Genomic DNA, 21170 nt, shown 5'->3' on the forward strand with positions numbered 1-21170 from the left:
AAATATTGTTTACTTAGAAAAATTAGTTTTTATTTGAAACTCATCTTAAAAAATTCAGTTATGTATATAACCAAACACTGATTTAAAAATATATTTTGACAAAAAAGGAAAAATAATTATGTTCAAACGGCTCCTGATTATTTGCCAAGTCAATGAAAAGAACTATTAATGCCGGCAAAAGAAAATACTCTGAGGAGTTGGTAATATGCCACTATTTTCTTATTTCTTTTTTAGATTAGCCAATAAAAGTCATGGGAACCTAATTTACCGTCGTTTAATTTCAAACATTTGTTTGCTTGTCTGATTCAATTATGACATAGTAAATTGGCAATAGAATTTTTTGTTTGTTGTTGCCAATTTACTACTCTATCTGGTCACTTTCACTCGTGTTTAAGATTTTATCACACCTACTAGACAAAATATAATTTATTAATATTAAATATAAGGAATATTCTACTAAATTGATTCTTATTTCTTCTGTTATATAAGTAATAAGTACCCCTTAATAACTCTATGCCTTTTTAGAATAATAAGCGTGAACTTGAAAAAAAATACGTAATATTTTTTGGTTTTCTCAAATGAAAAACATATTGCACTATTTGTTTTTTATTAACGTGATAGAGAAAAAGGATCGGAGGTTAGCTATATAGCTATATTTAAGTAGCCTCACAATTTTGCTTAGCAATTGAACTTGTAGGGTAGCTAAATTTAGATAGCGTCAGAGTTTTGCTCAGCAATTGATCCTAATTTTTTAATTCTACTATTAAAGTCTTAACGCCCAACCTATACAAGGGCTTCATAAAATGAGCGAAGAAAAGAAAAGGAAAAAAAGAAGAAAAAGAGTTTAGAAACAGAACTAGTATTTAAAGAGTAGAAGAGTGCAAAAGGAGAAAGCAAAGCATAGTTTGTCAACAATCAGCCTATTGAATTGAATTCATGGACTGGAATTGGGACTATGTCTTTTGGTCTATTACTAGTATCTTGATTCCATTATTATTACTTCTGCACTTCCACCGGCGAAGATCAAACAAAAATCGCCGGCTGCTGCCACCCGGGCCACAAGGGTGGCCCGTGTTTGGCAACATGTTCGAACTCGGCAACGAGCCACACAAGACACTAATGAGTCTAAAACAAAAATACGGTTCAGTGGTTTGGTTAAAGCTCGGTTCTATTAATACTATGGTGATTCTCTCCGCAGAAGCCGCGGCAGAGTTTTTCAAGAACCATGATGTGGCTTTCGCGGAGAGGTCAGTAACCGATGTGATGAAATCACATGGATATCATAAAGGGTCTCTAGCTTTAGCACCCTACGGTACTTACTGGCGAATCATGAAACGAATCATGACCGTTCAAATGTTAGTCAACAAACGGATCAATGAAACAGTTGATATCCGACGAAAATGTATCGATGATTTGACCGAATGGATAAATAATGAAGGTAGAATTAACTCCTCTGGTGGAATTCATGTAGCTAAATTTATATTTCTTGCCTCGTTTAACATGTTGGGAAAGCTGTTATTATCGCGGGAATTAGTCGATCCAAAATCCGAAAAGGGGTCTGAATTTTTTACTGCTATGGTTGAGTTAATGGAATGTTCTGGACATCAGAATATTGTAGATGTATTTCCATGGCTGAGATGGATTGATCCTCAAGGTTTGAGAAAGAAGATGGATCGTGGACTTGGGAAAACAATTGAAATTGTTTCGGGTTTTTTAAACGAACGGTTTGAAGAATTAGAAAGAACGGGAGAGAAGAAGAAAGATTTTTTGGAAGTTTTGCTGGAATATGAAGGCAAAGGCAAGGATGAACCTGAAAAGCTATCAGATCAAGAACTCATCTTGATTATTCTGGTAATTTTGCATTTTACACTACAAGCATTTTCATATTCTTTCTTATACTAGCTCGTTTTTAACTTATGTATACACTTTTTGGGTAAAAAAAATTTTACACTACTATTGCCAATTTTATCTCCTATAAGAGGCTATTGCTCTACTTTTTAAATTACTATATTAGGCTCGCAATGAAAAATTACTCGTTGTAAGTCAACTTACCTTAATGGTGCAAAAATGTTCATAAACTGCACATAACTTGAATTCTTAATAAATGAATCCCTACCTTTTGTTATGCGTAAAATCTTTATTGAAGACAAGTTATGTTGAGATTAGTTATGCTGAAATTATTTATATTGAGATTTTATCCTGAAATTATGTTTTGTTGACTGTTTGATATGTTGTATTAATCTTGTAATTGTCAATTTTACTATTTTATCCTGTGATAACTTATATTGAGATTACTATTTCATTCTCTGGCAAGTATAAGCTATCTGATACTATTTTTAATCCCAAAATAACTTATTCTAGGATTAATCACCAAATAGGGAATAAGGGGGTACTAATTTTTTATCCCAAAATAATTTTTGTTTATCCATCATACCAAACGACCCGTTAGGGTCTTAACTTTAAAGTGTTAAATGACAGGGCAACCGTGGAACAGAGCAGGAGGTAACAGAATCCAGATGAGTAAAAAAATTTAGAAGCGTTAACCTAAATAGCCATCTTCCCAACCACTTATACTAAAAATAGTCTACGAATATATAATATATGTATATTTATGTACAATCAGTATATAATCTATGTATATCGGCTAGAAAAAATAAAAAGTGGCCAATTATTCGTGTAAAATTCCCAATTTTTTATGTAGTTTGATTCGCCTTATACTTATAGAGACCAGCAGTTTTTATAATAAAATAATTACTGTGCAGCCTAAACTGAAACGTAACTAAAACCATAACCGGACAACAAAGGAATTGCAAAATTTTGAAAAAGGTTTTCTAGTCATTACTGATTGTACTAATTGGTTAAATACAGGAAATATTTTTAGCTGGTTCAGAGACAACAAGCAGCAGTATAGAATGGGCAATGACAGAGTTGTTAAGCAATCCAGAAGCAATGGACAAAGTTAAAGCCGAGCTAACTGAGGTTCTTGGAAATACCAACAAGAAATTCGAAGAAACTAACATCGATAATCACAAGTATTTACAAGCTGTCGTAAAAGAAACTTTAAGATTGCACCCACCAATTCCATTTTTAGTTCCTAGAAAAGCAATTCAAGAAACTGAATTTTTGGGGTATAATATTCCAAAAGATACACAAGTTTTCGTGAACGTTTGGGCAATTGGAAGAGATCCCGAATGTTGGAAAGACCCTTTTGATTTCAAGCCAGAAAGGTTCTTGGATTTGAAAACTGAATACAGGGGTCAGAATTTTGAGTTTATTCCGTTTGGTGCAGGGAGAAGGATTTGTGCTGGAATTCCACTTGCTCATAGAATGTTGCATTTGCTGTTGGGATCGTTGTTACATGAATTTGACTGGGAGATTGATAATTCTCTTCTTGATGAGGTATTGGATACACAGGACAGAATGGGAGTGACTGTTAGAAAATTAAAGCCATTGAAAGCAATTCCAAAGAGAAAAAACAAAACTCTATGATTTTACATTTTAGTGTTTCTCCCTCTGTTAGGAGTGCTCATTTAATTTCCTTTTTTTTTTTTTGTATCTAAAGTTTTTCAATCTATGTTCCACAGAACGATTATGGATGACAGACTTAAATGAAATAACATGAATAGTAAAAATTTATGTAATATACCTTAATTTATATGGAAATAAAACATATTAATTGTTATTGTTTGTTTTTGTTCTGCATAACAAATATCCTTGAATTTACACGGCAGAATACATAGACAGACACAACTATCACAGAAATTTCACTTAAAACACCTCAACTAAGTCATTTTCCACCGGAACACTTTTACTATACCTTTACTGCACCTACTATACCTTTACTGCACCATTTTAACACGTCCGACCTGACGTGGCAATAACGTGAACATCACTGCTTTTGAGCGCGTGAACAGTAAAAATATGGTGACAAAAACTATTTCAACGGTACAATACAAACGGTAAAATACACCCTTTACCCATTATATAATTAAAATCTCATCCTTATTTACCGGCCCTAGTTCTTCACCCTCATCCCTTTTTACCAGCCCTAGTTCTTCACCTTTTGGGTTTGCTACTTGTCACGACCCCAATTTCCCACCGTATGATGTCGTGATGGCACCTAGTATCTAAGACTAGATAAGTCTAATAATTTGCATAATAAATGAATAATAAACTGAACTCCAATCTCAACACACGATATATAAATACTATAAAACTGCAAATCCATAATTATAACTCTCAAAACCCGGTAGAAATAAGTCATAAGCGTCTAAAGAAAATATTAAGTGTTTCTATACATCAAAGTCTAAAGAGAATAAGGAAACAACATAATAAGGATAGAGGGGGACTCCGAGGTCTACAGACGCTGGCAGATATACCTTGAAGTCTCCATATGCGGTCCATCTCACTGGTATCTAGTCTGGTAGGAAGAACCTGGATCTGCACAAAAAGTTGTGCAGAGTATAGTATGAGTACACTACAACGATACCCAGTAAATGCCAAGCCTAACTTCGGTAGAGTAGTGACGAGGTCAGGTCAGGGCCTTACTAGTTTAAAAGAAAAATAAGACAGAAGATATAATAATGATTGAAATGACTAAGAATTTAAATAACGAGAAACTTCATAAAATAATAGCACATCAAACAGAGGTAAACAACAGAGGCACTCCTGAGGTACCACCTCGTAGTCCCAAATGTAAATATGCACGATATGGGGATATCCCGAGGTACCGCCTCGTAGTCTCAAAGTAAATATGCAAGACAGGGGGGATCTCCCGAGTAAATGTATCATAGTCCCAAAGTAAATATTCAACAAATAACCAAAGGAGCAACGAATTTACAGCAAGAAATCTTACAGTTAAAGATTTAATTCAAATCAAGGAAAATAAGTAATTCAACTAAGCATGTTGTACAAATTGCAAATAAGAGATAAGGCACGTAGACATGCGATACTAAGCTAAACATAATCACTACATATGCTAAGGCAACTCAGTTAAGGAATTTAAAAGAAGACAACTCAGCAAGAACTGAAATTTCCACAATTAGCCCGTGTACGCACTAGTCACCTTGCGTACACGGCGCTCACATATCACAACTGTTATAACAATATCAAATCCTAAGGGAATTTCTCCCACACAAGGTTAGACAAGTTACTTACCTCAAATCTCGCTCAATCAATCGATAAAAATGCCTTTCCCTCGATTTTCCAACTCTGAATGGCCCAAATCTAGCCAAAAGCAATTACATATCATGAATAAAACAACAAAAAACTAATTTAAATAATAAATCTACGACTTTAGCAAAGAATCGCAAAATCGCCCCAAGTCGACCCCGGCCCACGTCTCGGAATCGGGTAAAAGTCATAAAATACGAATACCCATTCGATATCGAGTTCACCCATACCAAAATTACCAAAATATGTCATCAAATCGCCAATCAATTCCTCAAATCAACTCTCCAAATCCATAACCTCAAACTCCCAATTTTCACCTTAAATACACACTAACTAGATAGAAAAATCAATGGAGAAACAAGATTATTGATCAAAAATAAACACAAGGGATTTACCTCAAGAAACCTCTCAAAAATGCTCTCAACAATAACCAAGACCCGAGCTCAAAATGTCTAAAATGAGCAAAATTCCCAAACCTTTGAATTAATAGAGTCTGCCCAGTATTTTCGCTTCAGCGGATCACTTAACAGCATTTGCGGTCCCGCTTCTGCGGTTTTGCTCAGGCTGCTTCACCTCCGCTTCTGCGATCTCTTATCCGCTTCTGCGGACTCGCTTCTGCGGCTAAAGCGCACCTGCGACCTCCTTTTCCGCATCTGCGGTCTCGCAGATACGAAATTTTCCTCGTATCTGCGACCTATGCCCACACTGCTCCAGCTCACTTCTACGACCCAATGCTCGCTTCTGCGGGCTCGCACCTGCGGTCAATCTTGCATAGGTGCGATTACACCAGAACTGGTGCCTTCAGCCATTGTCACAAGTCAAAATTTGATCCGTTAACCATCGAAAATCCACCCAAGGCCCCCGGGACCTCAACCAAACTTACCAACAAGTCCTAAAATATCATACGGAGTAGAGCCCTTAGATCACATCAAAAAACGTTAAAAATACGAATTGCACGTCGATTCAAGCCTAATGAACTTTAAAACTTCAAACTTCTACATCCAACGTCGAAACCTATTAAATCAAGTCCGATTGACCTCAAATTATGCACACAAGTCATAATCGATATTACGGACCTACTCCAACTTCCAGAATCGGAATCTGACCCCGACATCAAAAATTTCACTCTCGGTCACACTTCCTAAAAATTATCTTATTTTCTAACTTTCGCCAATTGACGCTAAAATGCCCTACGGCCCTCCAATTCAACATCCAAACACGCTCCTAAGACCAAAATCACCCTGCAGAGCTATTGAAACCATCAAAACTTCATTCCGGAGTCGTATTCACACAAATCAAACTACGGTCAATTCCTACGACTTAAACCACTAATTTAGGGACTGTGTGTCCCATTTCACTCTGAAACCAAAAATAAATCCTAGCGGCAAGTCACGTAACCACAAAATCAAATAGAGGAAGAAGTAAATAGGGGTTCAGGGCTAATACTCTCAAAACTACCAGCCGGATCGTTATATCCTCCCCCTCTTAAAATATACATTCGCCTTTGAACGAGTATAAAGACATACCTAAAGTGGTAAAAAGATGAGGATAACGGCTGCGCATATCATGCTCGGTCTCCCAAGTTGCCTCCTCGATCGGGTGACCTCTCCACTGATCCTTCACAGACGCGATGTTCTTTGACTTCAGCTTTCGAACTTGCCTATCCAAAATGGCCACCGGCTCCTCAACATAGGATAGATCCTTGTCCATCTGGACTGAGCTGAAATCTAACACATGAGACGGATCGCCGTGATACTTCCGGAGCATGGAAACATGGAATACTGGATGAACTGCAGAGAGACTAGGTGGTAGTGCTAGTATGTAAGCCACCTCTCCAGCCCTCTCAATAAAGGCCTGATATACCTAGGGCTCAAATTGCCCTTCTTTTCGAACCTCATAACATCCTTCATGGGTGAAACCCGGAGCAAGACCAGCTCCTCAACCATGAATGCAATGTCGCGAACCTTCTGATCTGCATAACTCTTTTGTCTGGACTGGGCTGTACGGAGTCTATCCTGAATTAATTTAACATTTTCCAAAGCATTCCGAACCAAGTCTGTACCCAATAGCCTAGCCTCGCCCGGCTCAAACCAACCCACTGGATTCCGGCACCGTCTACCATATAAAGCCTCATACGGCGTCATCTGAATGCTCGACCAATAACTGTTGTTGTAGGCAAACTCCGCAAGTGGCAAAAACTGATCCCAAGCACCCCCCAAAATCAATCATAAACGCACGAAGCATATCCTCCAATATCTGAATAGTGCGCTCGGACTGTCCGTCCGTCTGAGGGTGAAATGTTGTACTCAACTCCACACGAGTACCCAACTTACACTGTACGGCTCTCCAGAATAGTGATGTAAACTGCGTACCCCGATCAGAGATGATACATACCGGTACGCCATGGAGCCTGACAATCTCTCGGATGTAAACCTGAGCCAGCTGCTCCGAAGAGTAAGTAGTAACCACAAGAATGAAATGAGCTGACTTGGTCAATCTATCCACAATCACCCAAACTGTATCGAACTTCCTCTGAGTCCGTGGGAGCCCAACAACGAAATCCACAGTGATCTGCTCCCATTTCCACTATGGGATCTCTAACTTCTGAAGCAATCTACCCAGTCGTTGATGCTCATACTTCTCATGCTGACAATTTAAGCACCGATCCACATATTCCACTATGTCCTTCTTCATCCGCCTCCACCAATAGTGATGCCTCAAATCTGGATACATCTTTGCGGCACCTGGGTGAATGGAGTACCGCGAACTGTGAGCCTCCTAGAGGATCAACTCATGCAAACCATCTACATTAGGCACACATAGCCTGCCATGCATCCGTAATATACCGTCGTCTCCTATAATAACTTCCTTGGCATCACCGTGTTGAACCGTGTCCTTCAAGACAAGTAGCTTGGGGTGATCATACCGACGCTCCCTGATACAATCATAAAGAGAAGACTGAGAAACCACATAAGACAAAATCTTGCTCGGCCCGAAAACATCCAATCTGACAAACTAGTTGGCCAAGGATTGAACATCCAAGGCTAAAGGCCTCTCTGCTACTGGTAGATATACTAAACTATCCAAACTCTCTGCCTTGTTACTCAAGGAATCGGCTACTATATTGGCCTTCCCGGGATGATAGAGAATGGTGATGTCATAATCCTTAAGAAACTCCAACAATCTTCACTGCCCCAAGTTAAGTTCCTTTTGTTTAAACAGATGTTGTAGACTCTGGTGATCGGTGAAAACCTCACAAGGAACACCATACAAATAGTGCTGCCAAATCTTCAAGGCATGAACAATAGCTTCTAACTCAAGGTCATGGACCGGATAATTCGTCTCATGCACCTCTAGTTGTCTGGATGCGTAGGAAATCACCCTACCATCCTGCATCAACACTGCACCGAGACCAATGCGCGACACGTCACAATATACCGTATACGACCCCGATTTAGTAGGCAATACTAACACTGGGCCTGTGGTCAAAGCAGTCTTAAGCTTTTGAAAGCTCTCCTCACACTCCTCGGTCCACCTGAACGGACTACCCTTCTGGGTCAATCTGGTCATAGGTGATGCAATAGATGAGAAACCCTCTATAGATCGACGGTAATACCCCTCCAAGCCGAGAAAACTATGAATCTCTATAGCTGACGACGGTCTAGGCCAACTCTGCACTGCTTCAATCTTCTTCGGATCTACATTGATCCCCTCACTCGATACTACATGACCCAAAAATGCCACTGAGTCTAGCCAAAACTCACACTTTCAAAAAATTTACATATAACTTCTTCCGTCTCAAGGTCTGAAGCACAGTCCTCAGGTGCTGCTCATGATCCTCCCGACTCCGGGAGTACACCAGAATGTCATCAATAAACACAATGATGAAAGAGCCAAGATAAGGCTGAAATACATTTTTCATTAAGAGCATGAATGTTGTTGGGGCGTTGGTCAACCCAAAGGACATCACAAGGAACTCGTAATGACCGTACCAAGCCTTGAAAGCAGTCTTCGGGATATCTGCCTCCTGAATCTTCAATTGATGATAGCCTGAACGCAAGTCAATCTTAGAGAACACTCTGTCACCCTAAAGATGATCAAATAAGTCATCAATATGTGGTAATGGGTACCTATTGTTCACTGTAACCTTGTTCAACTTGCGATAATCAATACATATTCGCATCGAACCATCCTTCTTCTTTACAAACAAGACAGGAGCACCCCAAGGCGACACACTAGGCCGAATGAATCCCTTATTGAGCAACTCTTGCAACTGTTCCTTTAATTCTTTCAACTCTGCTGGGGCCATACGATAAGGTGGAATAAAAACAGGCTGAGTGCCCGTAACAAATCAATGCCAAAGTCAATATCTCTGTCAGGCAGCATGCCCGGAAGGTCCGCTGGAAATACGTCTGCAAAATCCCTCACTACTGGAACTGACTCGACGGTAGGAGTATCGACACTAACATCTCTCACATAGGCCAGATACGCATCACACCCCTTCTCAACCATTCGCTGAGCTTTATGAAATGAAACAACCCTGCTAGGAACATGATCCAAGGTACCTCTCCACTCTAGACACGGTAGACCTAGAATAGCCAACGCCACCGTTATGGAATGACAATCGAGGATAGCATGATAGGGCGATAACCAGTCCATGCACAAAATGACATCAAAATCCACCATACTGAGCAATAATAAAGTGGCTCTGGTCTCAAAAAAACTAAGAACAATCAAACATGACTGATACATACGGTCAATAACAATGGAATCACCCACGTGTGTAGATACATAAACAAGTGAACTCAGAGAATCACGGGATACACCCAAATACGAAGCAAAATAAGATGACATATAGGAATAAGTGGAGCCTGGATCAAATAAGACTGATGCATCTCTATGACAGACCGAAACAGTACATGTGATAACAGAATCTGATGCAACTACCTCCGTCCTAGCATGAAGGACATAATATCAAGCATGGCCTCCCCCTCTAAGGCAACCTCTGCCTGTCTGACTTCCACCCCTAGCTGGTGGTGCAAGTGGAGAGGTAGTTGGTGCTATAATCATAGCCTAAGGACCCGGTAGAGCTCGCGGTGCCTGAGATATCTGTGGAGGTGCACCCCTCCTAAATTTGGAGCAATGCCTCACCAAATGAAGAGTGTCTCCACACTCAAAACAAGCTTTCAGAGGACGTGGCTGCATCGACTGGCTCGAACCTGATCGACTGGACTGACCACTAGAAGCACCCCGTACAGGAGGCACACTAGACACTAGCGGTACATAATAAGGACCCTGGGCCTAGTATGGCCGGAGCACCGCTGGCGGCTGGAAGTGCTGAACAGGGCGACACATATAACCCCTGCCCTGACAAGTTGTCACTGGGGCACGAGTACCACTATAAGCGCCAGACTCTCTAGACCTCTTGGCCTCTCTCTCCTCTATCCCGAGTCAGCATGCCCTCTAACCTCCTACCAATCCCCACTACCTTCTGATACGCAATATCCATCTCCAACTCTCGAGCCATGCTCAATCTGACACTGGGGTTGAGCCCCTCAATAAACTGATGAACCCGCTCTCAAACAGTAGCAACCAAGGCCGGTGCATGTCTGGCCAAATCACTGAATCGAACCGCATACTTTGACATAGTCATAGCACCCTGGCGTAACTGCTCAAACTCTGCATGCCAAGCATCTCTGAGACTCTGGGGAATGTACTCTCTCAAGAACATATCTGAGAACTGAGTCCAAGTGAGTGAAGCTGCCTCAGCCGGACTATCCAACTCATATGCGCGCCACCACTGATAGGCCGCTCCTCTAAGCTGGAAGGCAGTTAAAGAAACCCCACTAGTCTCTGAAATACCCATAGTACAGAGGATACGGTGGCACTCCTCAAGAAAACCCTGGGCATCCTCTGATGCTAAGCCACTAAAAGTAGGAGGGTAGTACTTCTTATACCTCTCGAGTCTGAGCTTCTCTGCCTCAGAAACTGCTGCCCTAACCTCGAGCTGAACTAGATATACCGGATGTATCGGTATGATCTCTAGATCCTGGTCTACCTGAACCCGCTGCTCTAGGGTACCGGGGACGAGAGTCTGTGCTCCTCCCCCGCTGCTCTAGGGTACTGGCAACGGGAGTCTATGCTCCTCCCCCGGCCTCAAATGTGGCAGGAGCAAGATGTATCAATCATGCCTGAGCCAAGGTGTTGAACATGCTCAAAAACTGAGCTAGAGTCTCTTAGAGGGCTGGTGCAGTAACAGGCATCTGAGGTGTCTGCCCTCCAACTAGAGCTACTGGTGGCTCTTCTGTAGTAGCTTGTGTGGGTGCACTGGACACACCACGTAGACGTCCTCGGCCTCTACCTAGCCCCGGCCCCAGCCCCGACCTCTCGCAGCTCTAGCAGGTGTTTGGTCATCCGATCCAGCTGTATGTGTCTTCACCATCTTGAGAGAATAGAAAGACAGAAGTTCAGAGTTCGAAGTCAAAATCTCGCACGATAAAGAATCAAAGAAAGTGAAACTATTCCTAACAGTTCCATATCCTCCCGAAGATAAGTACAAACGTCTTCGTACCGATCCGCGAGACTCTACTAAACCTGATTGTGACTCATAACACCTATGAACCTAGAGCTCTGATACCAGCTTGTCACTGCCCTAATTTCTCTTTGTACGATGTCGTGATGGCACCTAGTATCTAAGACTAGGTAAGCCTAACAATTTGCAGAATAAATGAATAATAAACTGAACTCCAATCTCAACACATGATATATATAAATATAAAACTGCAAATCTATAATTACAACTCTCAAAACCAGGTAGAAATAAGTCATAAGCTTCTAAAGAAAATATTAAGTGTTTCTATACATCAGAGTCTAAAGAGAATAAGGAAACAACATAATAAGGATAGAGGGTGACTCCAAGGTCTGCGGTCGCTGGCAGATATACCTTGAAGTCTCCACGTGCGGTCCAGCACACTAGTATCTAGTCTGGTAGGAAGAACCTGGATCTGCACAAAAAGATGTGCAGAGTGTAGTATGAGTACACTACAACGGTACCCAGTAAGTGCCAAGCCTAACCTCGGTAGAGTAGTGACGAGGTCAGGTCTAGGGCCCTACTAGTTTAAAAGAAAACTAAGACAGAAGATAAAATAATGATTGAAATGACTTAGAATTTAAATAACGAGAAACTTCAGAAAATAATAGCACAACAAAAAGAGGTAAACAACAGGAGCACTCCCGAGGTACCGCCTCGTAGTCCCACATGTATTTTGCATGACAGGGGGGATCTCCCGAGGCACCACCTCGTAGTCCCAAAGTAAATATGCAAGACATGGGGGATCTCCCGAGTAAATGCCTCGTAGTCCCAAAGTAAATATGCAGTGCAGGGGGATCTCCCGAGTAAATGCCTCATAGTCCCAAAGTAAATATGCAGTACAAGGGGATCTCCTGAGGAACCGCCTCGTAGTCCCAAAGTAAATATGCAACACAAGGGAGTGATCTCTCGAGGTACCGCCTCGTAGTCCCAAAGTAAATATGCAAGACATGGGAGATCTCCCGAGTAAACGCCTCATAGTCCCAAAGTAAATATGCAGCAGATAACTGAAGGAGCAACGAATTTACAACAAGAAATCTTACAGTTAAAGATTTAATTCAAATCAAGGAAAACAGGTAATTCAACTAAGCATGTAGCACAAATTTCAAATAAGAGTTAAGGCATGTAAATATGAGATACTAAGCTAAACATGATCACTACATATGCTAAGGAAACTCAGTTAAGGAATTTAAAAGAAGACAACTCAGCAAGAACCGAACTTTCCACAATTAGCCCGTGTACGCACTCGTCACCTCGCATACACGGCGCTCACATATCACAACTGTTACAACAGTACCAAATCCTAAGGGAATTTCTCCCACACAAGGTTAGACAAGTCACTTACCTTAAATCTTGCTCAATCAATCGATAAGGATGTCTTTCCCTCGATTTTCCAACTCTAAATGGCCCAAATCTAGCCAAAAGCAATTACATATCATGAATAAAACTACAAGAAACTAATTTAAATAATAAATCTACAAATTTAGTAAAGAATCGAAAAATCACCCTAAAATGTTGACCCGGACCCACGTCTCGGAATCGGAAAAAAGTCACAAAATACGAACACCCATTCGATATCGAGTTCACCCATACCAAAATTACCAAAGTCCGACACGCCACTTAATTCCTCAAATCAACTCTTAAATCCTTAATCTTAAACTCTCAATTTTCACCTTAAATACACACTAACTAGGTGAGAAAACAAATGGTGAAACAAGATAATTGATAAAAAATAAATTCAAGGGACTTACCTCAAGAAAATCCTCAAAAATGCTCTCAAACATCGCCAAGACCCGAGCTCGAAATGTCTAAAATGAGCAAAAATCCGGAACCTTTGAATTAATAGAGTCTGCCCAGTGTTTTCGCTTCTGCGGATCACTTGATCGCATTTGTGGTCCCGCTTCTACGGAAAATTAACCGCTTCTGCAATTTCGCCTAGGCTGCCTCCTATCCGCTTCTGCGGACTCGCTTCTACGAGAAGCAGTCCGCTTCTACGGCTCAAGCGCACCTGCGACCTCCTTGTCTGCATTTGCGATCTCGCAGATACGGAATTTTCCTTGCATATGCGACCTCTGCCCACACTTCTCCATCCTGCTTATACGACCCAATATTCGCTTCTGCGGGCTCGCACCTTCGATCAATCTTGTGCATGTGGGATTACACCAAAACTGGTGCCTTCAGCCATGCTCACAAGTCCAAATTTGATGTGTTATCCCTCCGGAATATACCCGAGGCCCCCAGGACCTCAACCAAGATTACCAACAAGTCCTAAAACTTCATACGGACTTATTCTAGCCCTTAGATCACATCAAAACAACGTTAAAAATATGAATTGCACGTCGATTCAAGCATAATGAACTTTAAAACTTCAACTTCTACATCTGGCACCGAAACCTATCAAATCAAGTCCGATTAACCTCAAATTTAGCACACAAGTCATAATCGATATTATGGACCTACTCCAACTTACAGAATCGGAATCCGACCCCGACATCAAAAAGTCCACTTCTTGTCAAATTTCTCAAAAATCATCCTATTTTCCAACTTTTGCCAATTGACGTTAAAATGACATACAGACCTCCAATTCAACATCCGAACTCGCTCCTAAGACCAAAATTACCCTACGGAGCTATTAAAACTATTAAAAGTCCATTCCGGAGTCGTCTTCACGTAAATCAACTACAGTCGATTCCTACGACTTAGACCTCCAATTTAGGGACTATGTGTCTCATTTCACTCCGAAACCAAAAATAAATCCTCCTGGTAAGTCACGTAACCACAAAATAAAATAGAGGAAGCAGTAAATAGGGGTTCAGGGATAATACTCTCAAAACGACCGGTCTGGTCGTTATAGCTACTGTGTCGTCGATCGTTGAAGTTGTAGCGGTTTTGCTGGTGGTTGGAGTAGCTGCTGTATTTTGTGTCTTAGTTGATGTATTTTGTGTCTTAGCTGCTGTATTTTGTGTTTGTAATGGTGGTTGATATATTTTGGGTGTATCTAGTTTGTTTGAATGTAATTGTGGCATGTGGCCTTATTTCAATGAAATAAAGAATTTTTCTACAATTGCCTTTTATGTATTAGTTCAAATATGGAATTCAAAGTGCTAAAATGTTGAAGTTGTAACATGAACTCAACCGATAAGTCATAACAAATAACCATCGCAGCCTACCATCATCCATATTTACCAAGCACATACAGTCCAACTTATGCAGAAAAAACAGTGCAATTGCATTCTAGCCTGTTTGGCCAAGCTAAAGAAATCAACTTATTTTGAGAAGTACTTTTTTTAAAAGTGCTTTTGAAAAAAGTACTTTTGCATAGAAGCAGTTTATGTTTGGCTAATCACTCTGAAAAGCACTTTTGAATAATAATTTATGTTTGGCCAAGCTTTTCAGAAAGTGCTTTTAAGTATCAAATTACGAATAAGTACATGATTAGATTTGCTTAATAATTAATATTATAAGTAAATAAATAATCTTCAAAATTTGTTATTACATGCAATAATTAAATCTTTTCATTTTATTTAAGTAAAATATGAAAATAAAATTTAAAAGTACTTAATTCTTTTAATATAATTAAATATATTAAAAATCATTCAACAAATATAAAAGCATTCACCCCTAAAGTCACCATATATTAGAAAGCTATCCTAAAAATAATAAAAAATACTTATACATTAATATCCTAAGTATTAGGTTTAACGGTTATTATGGTATATACTATATTTTGTTAAGGGTATTTTTGGTAAGAAGAAAAGTCAAAACTGCTTCTACTTCTGCTTTTGGGAAGAAGCTACTTTTTTCTGCTTCTCAGAAACTGCTTCTGCTTCTTCCCAAAAGTACTTTTTTCTCCCAAAAAAGCTTGGCCAAACACCTCAAGTTAGGAGAAAAAAATGCTTTTGAGAAAAAAAGCACTTTTTTACTCTTGAGAAGCTTGGCCAAACAGGTTATTCATAACTGATGCAAAAGGCTACTAATGCTACTAACTAAATGCTTTAAATTGAATGCTTTAAACTGAATGCTTCATAAAAGCACATACACGAATGATTTAAACTGAGGCTAGCAATAGCATTTAAATTGCATTCACAACTAAAGTGTTTACAACACCAGTCACAATTTCAAACAACTAAAGTGTTTACATCTTAAAGTAGTGCCAACTAGTGACCCAAAAAAGACATAAAATCAATCCAAGTCTGGATACTTAGCAAAAGACATGAACTCAAACTCAAAATAGCACAATCTTAACACAACTATAGCGCTGGAGGGGTTGGACTTGCAACTGAAGAGGTAGTTGATGAAGCCCCAATTTGGTTTCTCCTGTTTGCACTTAGTTGTTGTAGTTGGGAAGTAGTTATAACATTTATGTCTTTAAACTTAAGCCCAGGAGGTTTAAAACCAAGATCAATATTGACTGCACTGGTATCCTTCACAACCTTAGTCCCATATGATACAACTCTTTCACCTGAACTACCAGGCTGAAATTGACATAAAAGCATATAGATTAGTCATAAAAAATGGTAGTAATAACAAGTTGAAGTTATGAATAGACAGTCCTTACATTAATAACAGTCATTCCAGTTGTAGGGTTGGTGTAACATCCAAAACCAACATTTCTTGGCCTCTTCTGTCCATTAGATGGTGGTGTAGATTCAGCATCTCTTCCCCTTGTTCTTTTAACCCCATGCAACAACCCGGGCGGTCATTTCAAGAGTTATAGCCCCGTTCCCCCATTTTCTGCTTCTTTTTGTGTTCTTCACCTATATTATGATATACCGAGTTAGTTGGTTCGAGTCCGGAGTAGTTTCGGAGTGAATTGAGACACATAGTCTCTTAATTGAAAGCTTAAGTTGAAAAAGTTGACCGGAAGTTGACTTATGTGTAAACGGCCTCAGATTTAAATTTTCATGGTTCCGTTAGATCTGTTAGGTGATTTTGGAGTTGGGAGCGTGTCCGAAATATGATTTGGAGGTCCATAGTAGAATTAGGCTTGAATTGACGAAAGTTAGAATTTTGGCTGGCAGTGAAAATTTTGATATTGGGGTCAGATTGGATTTTCGAAAGTTGAAGTAGGTTCGTGGTGTCATTTCTGACTTGTGTTCAAAATTTGAGGTCATTCGGACGTGGTTCAGTAGGTTTCGGCATCGTTTGTGGAATTCGAAAGTTTAGAAGTTCTTCGGGCTTGAATCCGGGTGTAATTTGGTGTTGTGATGTTGTTTTGAGTGATTCGAAGGTTTTACTAAGTTGGTATAATATTATAAGACGTGCTTGTATGTTTAGTTGAGGTCACGAGGGCCTCGGGTGAGTTTCGGGTGGTTAACGGATCATTTTTGGCCTTGGTGAGATAGTTGATCTACTACTGTATTTTGTTTCTGGTTTCCTCTTACGCGTTCGCGAGAGGGGCTTCACGTTCGCGAAGAGTGTTTCTGAGATGGTGAATTTTTGTTCTACGCTTTCGCGAAAGTGAGGACGCGGACACGAACGCGAAGGGTAGGGCAGTGTGTGCATTGCGAACACGTAAGTGGTGTCGCGTTCGCGAAGAGGAGTGAGGCAGTTGGGGACCCCAGGTCCTTGTTCTATGCGTTCGCGAGGTGGTGGTCACGTTCGCGAAGGTCTGAGATAGTAAAGCATCGCGTTCGCGAGGCACGTGTCGTGTTCACGAAGAGTAAAGTGGAGCGGCAGTCAAGTTGGCCTACGCGAACGCGAGAGGACGGTCACGTTCGCGAAGAAGGAAATCTGGGCAGATAGTGTTAAATTCAAAATTGAGGTTTCGAGTTCATTTTTCATATTTTGAGCTAGAGATCACGGATTTGGGAGATTCTTGAAGGGATTTTAGCGGAGTTGATAGTTTTGGATAAATTCCATGATTATATCTTGATTTTTATCATCTAAATTGTGATTTGGGGTGAAAATTGGAGAAAAAGTAGAAGAGTCCTTGAGATGGGATTTTGAGGTTTTGAAGGGGATTTTGATAAATTTGGTATGACTAGACTCGTGAGTGAGTGGGATTTCGGGTTTTGTGATTTTTGTTGGATTCCGAGACGTGGGCCCGGAGGCCGGGTTTGAGCCGATTTCGGATTTTTGGCTATAATTTGGTATTTTTCTTGTGAAATTGATTCCTTTAGCCTATATTGATCGTATTGTATTGCGTGTGGATAGATTCGGGACGTTTGGAGGCAGAATTGAGAGGCAAGGGCATTCCGAAGTATGACTTTGCTTGGTTTGAGGTAAGTAATATTTTCAAACTTGGTTCTGAGGGTTCGAGACCCCAAATTATATGCTATGTGATTGGTATTGAGGTGACGCACATGCCAAGTGATGGGCGTGCGGGCGTGCACAGTGAGAATTGTGACTTGGGTGATTCTATGGCACCATTTAGCGACTCTATCGTGTTGATATCCATGTTTTCATCATGTGATAAAGTAATTGAGTAGTAAATCATACTAGATATCATGTTTAGGCTTTATGCCGGTATTGTTGGGACCCTTAGTGGTCGTTTCTTACTGTCAACTTACTATTTTCATTAATATTCCGTACTCAGTCATGTTCATGCATTTTTATAGCATACCTCAGTCTCAATTATTTATTGATTCATCATATCATTGTTCCGGATTTGTTTTCTTGACATTGTGAGCCCGTGGGTGAGACTGGAGAGGTTGATGACTGAGTGAGGCCGAGTGCCTGGTTATGAGTGACAGTTATGGGATCGGGCTGCATGACGCAGTAGTTATGTTGATGATTATAATAACGCTTGGGCTGTAGGAGCCCCTCCAGAGTCTGTAACACACCCCCAGTGAGCGCGGATGATATTATTGAGGGATGGATTTTCCTTCGACATGGATTTGTCCGAAGTACTTGATACCTGGAGATGGATTTCTCCACACGGTTAGATTGCCCTTTTTTCTCGGTACTGGTGACTTATAGTCAGTGTTGTATATGTTCCGGGATGGATTTCCCTGGGCCGGATGGCCATATACTGTACCGAGTGGTTGAATACTTGAGAGTGGAGCACATGGTGCATTTTATACAGTCTGTGCATTGATATGTAGAGATAGCTGAGTTGTATACCTTATACTGTTCAGATCTGTATTTCCTTTAATGTTTGAGTTGTATATTTGACTTGAAAGCATGTCTACATTTATGCACATTTATTTATGTTATACCTGTTGAGGTTGAGTTCGTCACTACCTTTCAGTCCAAAGTTTGGACTTGTTACTTACAGAGTTGGTGTACTCACATTACTCCATGCACCTCGTGTATAGATCCAGGCGATACCGGTCGTAGCGGCGGTTGCTGATTGAGGATCCTAGAGTTTTGGAGACTATCAAGGTAGCTGCACGGCGTTTGCGGGCCTTGACTCTCCTTCTTTATCTTTATCGTACTTTCAGTTTATATCTCTAGACACTGTAGTAGACTGTATTTCTGATCTAGACGCTCATGTACTCAGTGACACCCTGGTTTTGGGCTGGATTGTATCACTTTGGGATTTTCTTATGTTTCAAATAGTTTTTCTTTAATGCTAAATGCTTCCGTTAACGTTTTCAATCTTAATATTGTTGGTGTTGGGTTGTTGAGTTGAGACTGGCCTAGATCCACGATAGGCGCCATCACGACGATTGATTTATGGGTCGTGACACCCCAACAGTAAGTTTTCTAGGAGCAGTTGCTGGAGGTGCATTTGGAAATGCACCCCTGCCAAATCTAGTGTTGTTTCCCTTCCTCTGCCACTGCTTGTATTAGTTGCTGTAGATTCTTGAGTTGCTTGACTTTCTTGGCATTGTTGAGTTGCTTGAGTTGACTGTCTACTTGTAGACTCTCCCATTCCACCCTAAAAAAATTCCAATTATAACACATATATAAGTTAGCATTTGAAGTGAATAAAAAGGTGAAAAATATTACAACATACCCTTGATTGGCATGTAGACTTGTTATGGCCTGCTTGATGACATTTTGAACATGTCATCTTAATTTATTGCTTAGAGAGCTTGCCATACTACTTTTTCTTAGGCTCATTCTTGGCCTTTCTTCTTTTCTTTTGGGGCCTGCCTGGCATTGGCTTTGGTGCAGGAGGCTCAATTACCATATTATTAGTGTCAGACCACATCTTCATGTTGAGGATTGGTTCAAAAAAGTATTGATATACCTTGAGAAATGTCTTCTTTCTATACCAGTGATCCACATAATTGTATGGTTATTCTTCTTGGTGATAGATTGCACATATTGCATGTGCACAAGGGATCCCTCTTAACTGCCAGGATCTACAAGTGCATGTTCTTATCCTCAAGTTCACTATATATTTGTATTCATACTCATCAACCTCAAACCCATCAGTTCCAATCCACAAAATTTTGAATTTCCTACAAAAACTCCTTATTTTCATCAAGAATCACCCTTCCACAGGAGAAATGTTTGTAATCCAAGTCTCTGCAAACTTTATCATATCAACATGTCTCCTAACTACTTTATGTCTAATGTCCTCTAACATGCTAATAATAGACTTGTGCCTATGTGCCATTATCTAAGAATTAAAAAGTCTCACATATATTATTTTCTACAATATCACATTTAGAGTGTTCTAGGAAAAAAGCTTTTTACCAATATTCTTTGTTATACTTCAATAAGTTTTCACATATACCTTTTCCAAGCTTTCCCAAAGCATCTAGTTCTTCTTCCAACTTCACCTCAAAACTAGCCTTAGAACACCTCCAAAATTGCTTTCTCATCTCCTCACCTCTCCAAGTTTTTGACCAGTTAGACCATATGTGCCTAGCATACATTCGATGCTCACAATTTGGCAATAACTCTTGAATTATTAGTACCAATCCCTACAAAACAGCAATAAATCAAACAGAACCCCCCAAAAGTTGAGATGAAGTAGAAATTTAAAACAGAAAGTAGAGATGACTAAGAAAGTTAAAACAGAAAGTTGAGATGAAGTAGTAAGTTAAAAAAGAATGTAGAGATAAAGTAAAATACCTATTGCATATCAAACATAACTGTTAATCCAGCTCCGTCTCCTAACTCCAAATCAGATATTAAGTTATTTATAAACCAACTCCAAGATGCTTTTGACTCATTGTCTATCATAACCCATGCAATGGGATATATTTGTTGATTCTCATTTTTCCCAATAGCTACCAACAATTCACTCTTACATGCTCCCTTTAGAAAACACCCATCAAATCCAATGATCTTCTTGCATCCTTCCAACCAAACTTTCTTCAATGCATCAAAGCAAACATAGAAATATTTAAATAGATTCTTTCGAGGCTCTGAAGTTCTGTCAGTTTTGACCAAGCAAGTGCTGCCAGGATTGGTTTGTGTAATAATATCAGCATAGTCACATAATCTAGCAAATTCTATCTCCCAATCCCCCATAAACTTCCTAAGAACTATCTGTTTTGCCCGGTAA

At 40.0% G+C, this 21170-nt stretch overlaps 1 protein-coding gene across 1 annotated transcript; it reads left to right on the plus strand.

Moving 5' to 3' along the window:
- The first annotated feature begins 530 nt into the window (after nt 1–530).
- Nucleotides 531–3691, plus strand: LOC107782993 (cytochrome P450 76A2-like). The gene is made up of 2 exons (XM_016603949.2): nt 531–1851; nt 2869–3691. The coding sequence occupies exons 1-2, from the start codon at nt 937–939 to the stop codon at nt 3487–3489; spliced, it is 1536 nt and encodes a 511-aa protein (XP_016459435.2). The 5' UTR covers nt 531–936; the 3' UTR covers nt 3490–3691.
- Nucleotides 3692–21170: the final 17479 nt, after the last annotated feature.

This window comes from Nicotiana tabacum, chromosome 24, assembly GCF_000715075.1.
Source record: "Nicotiana tabacum cultivar K326 chromosome 24, ASM71507v2, whole genome shotgun sequence".
NCBI classification, from domain to species: Eukaryota; Viridiplantae; Streptophyta; class Magnoliopsida; order Solanales; family Solanaceae; genus Nicotiana; species Nicotiana tabacum.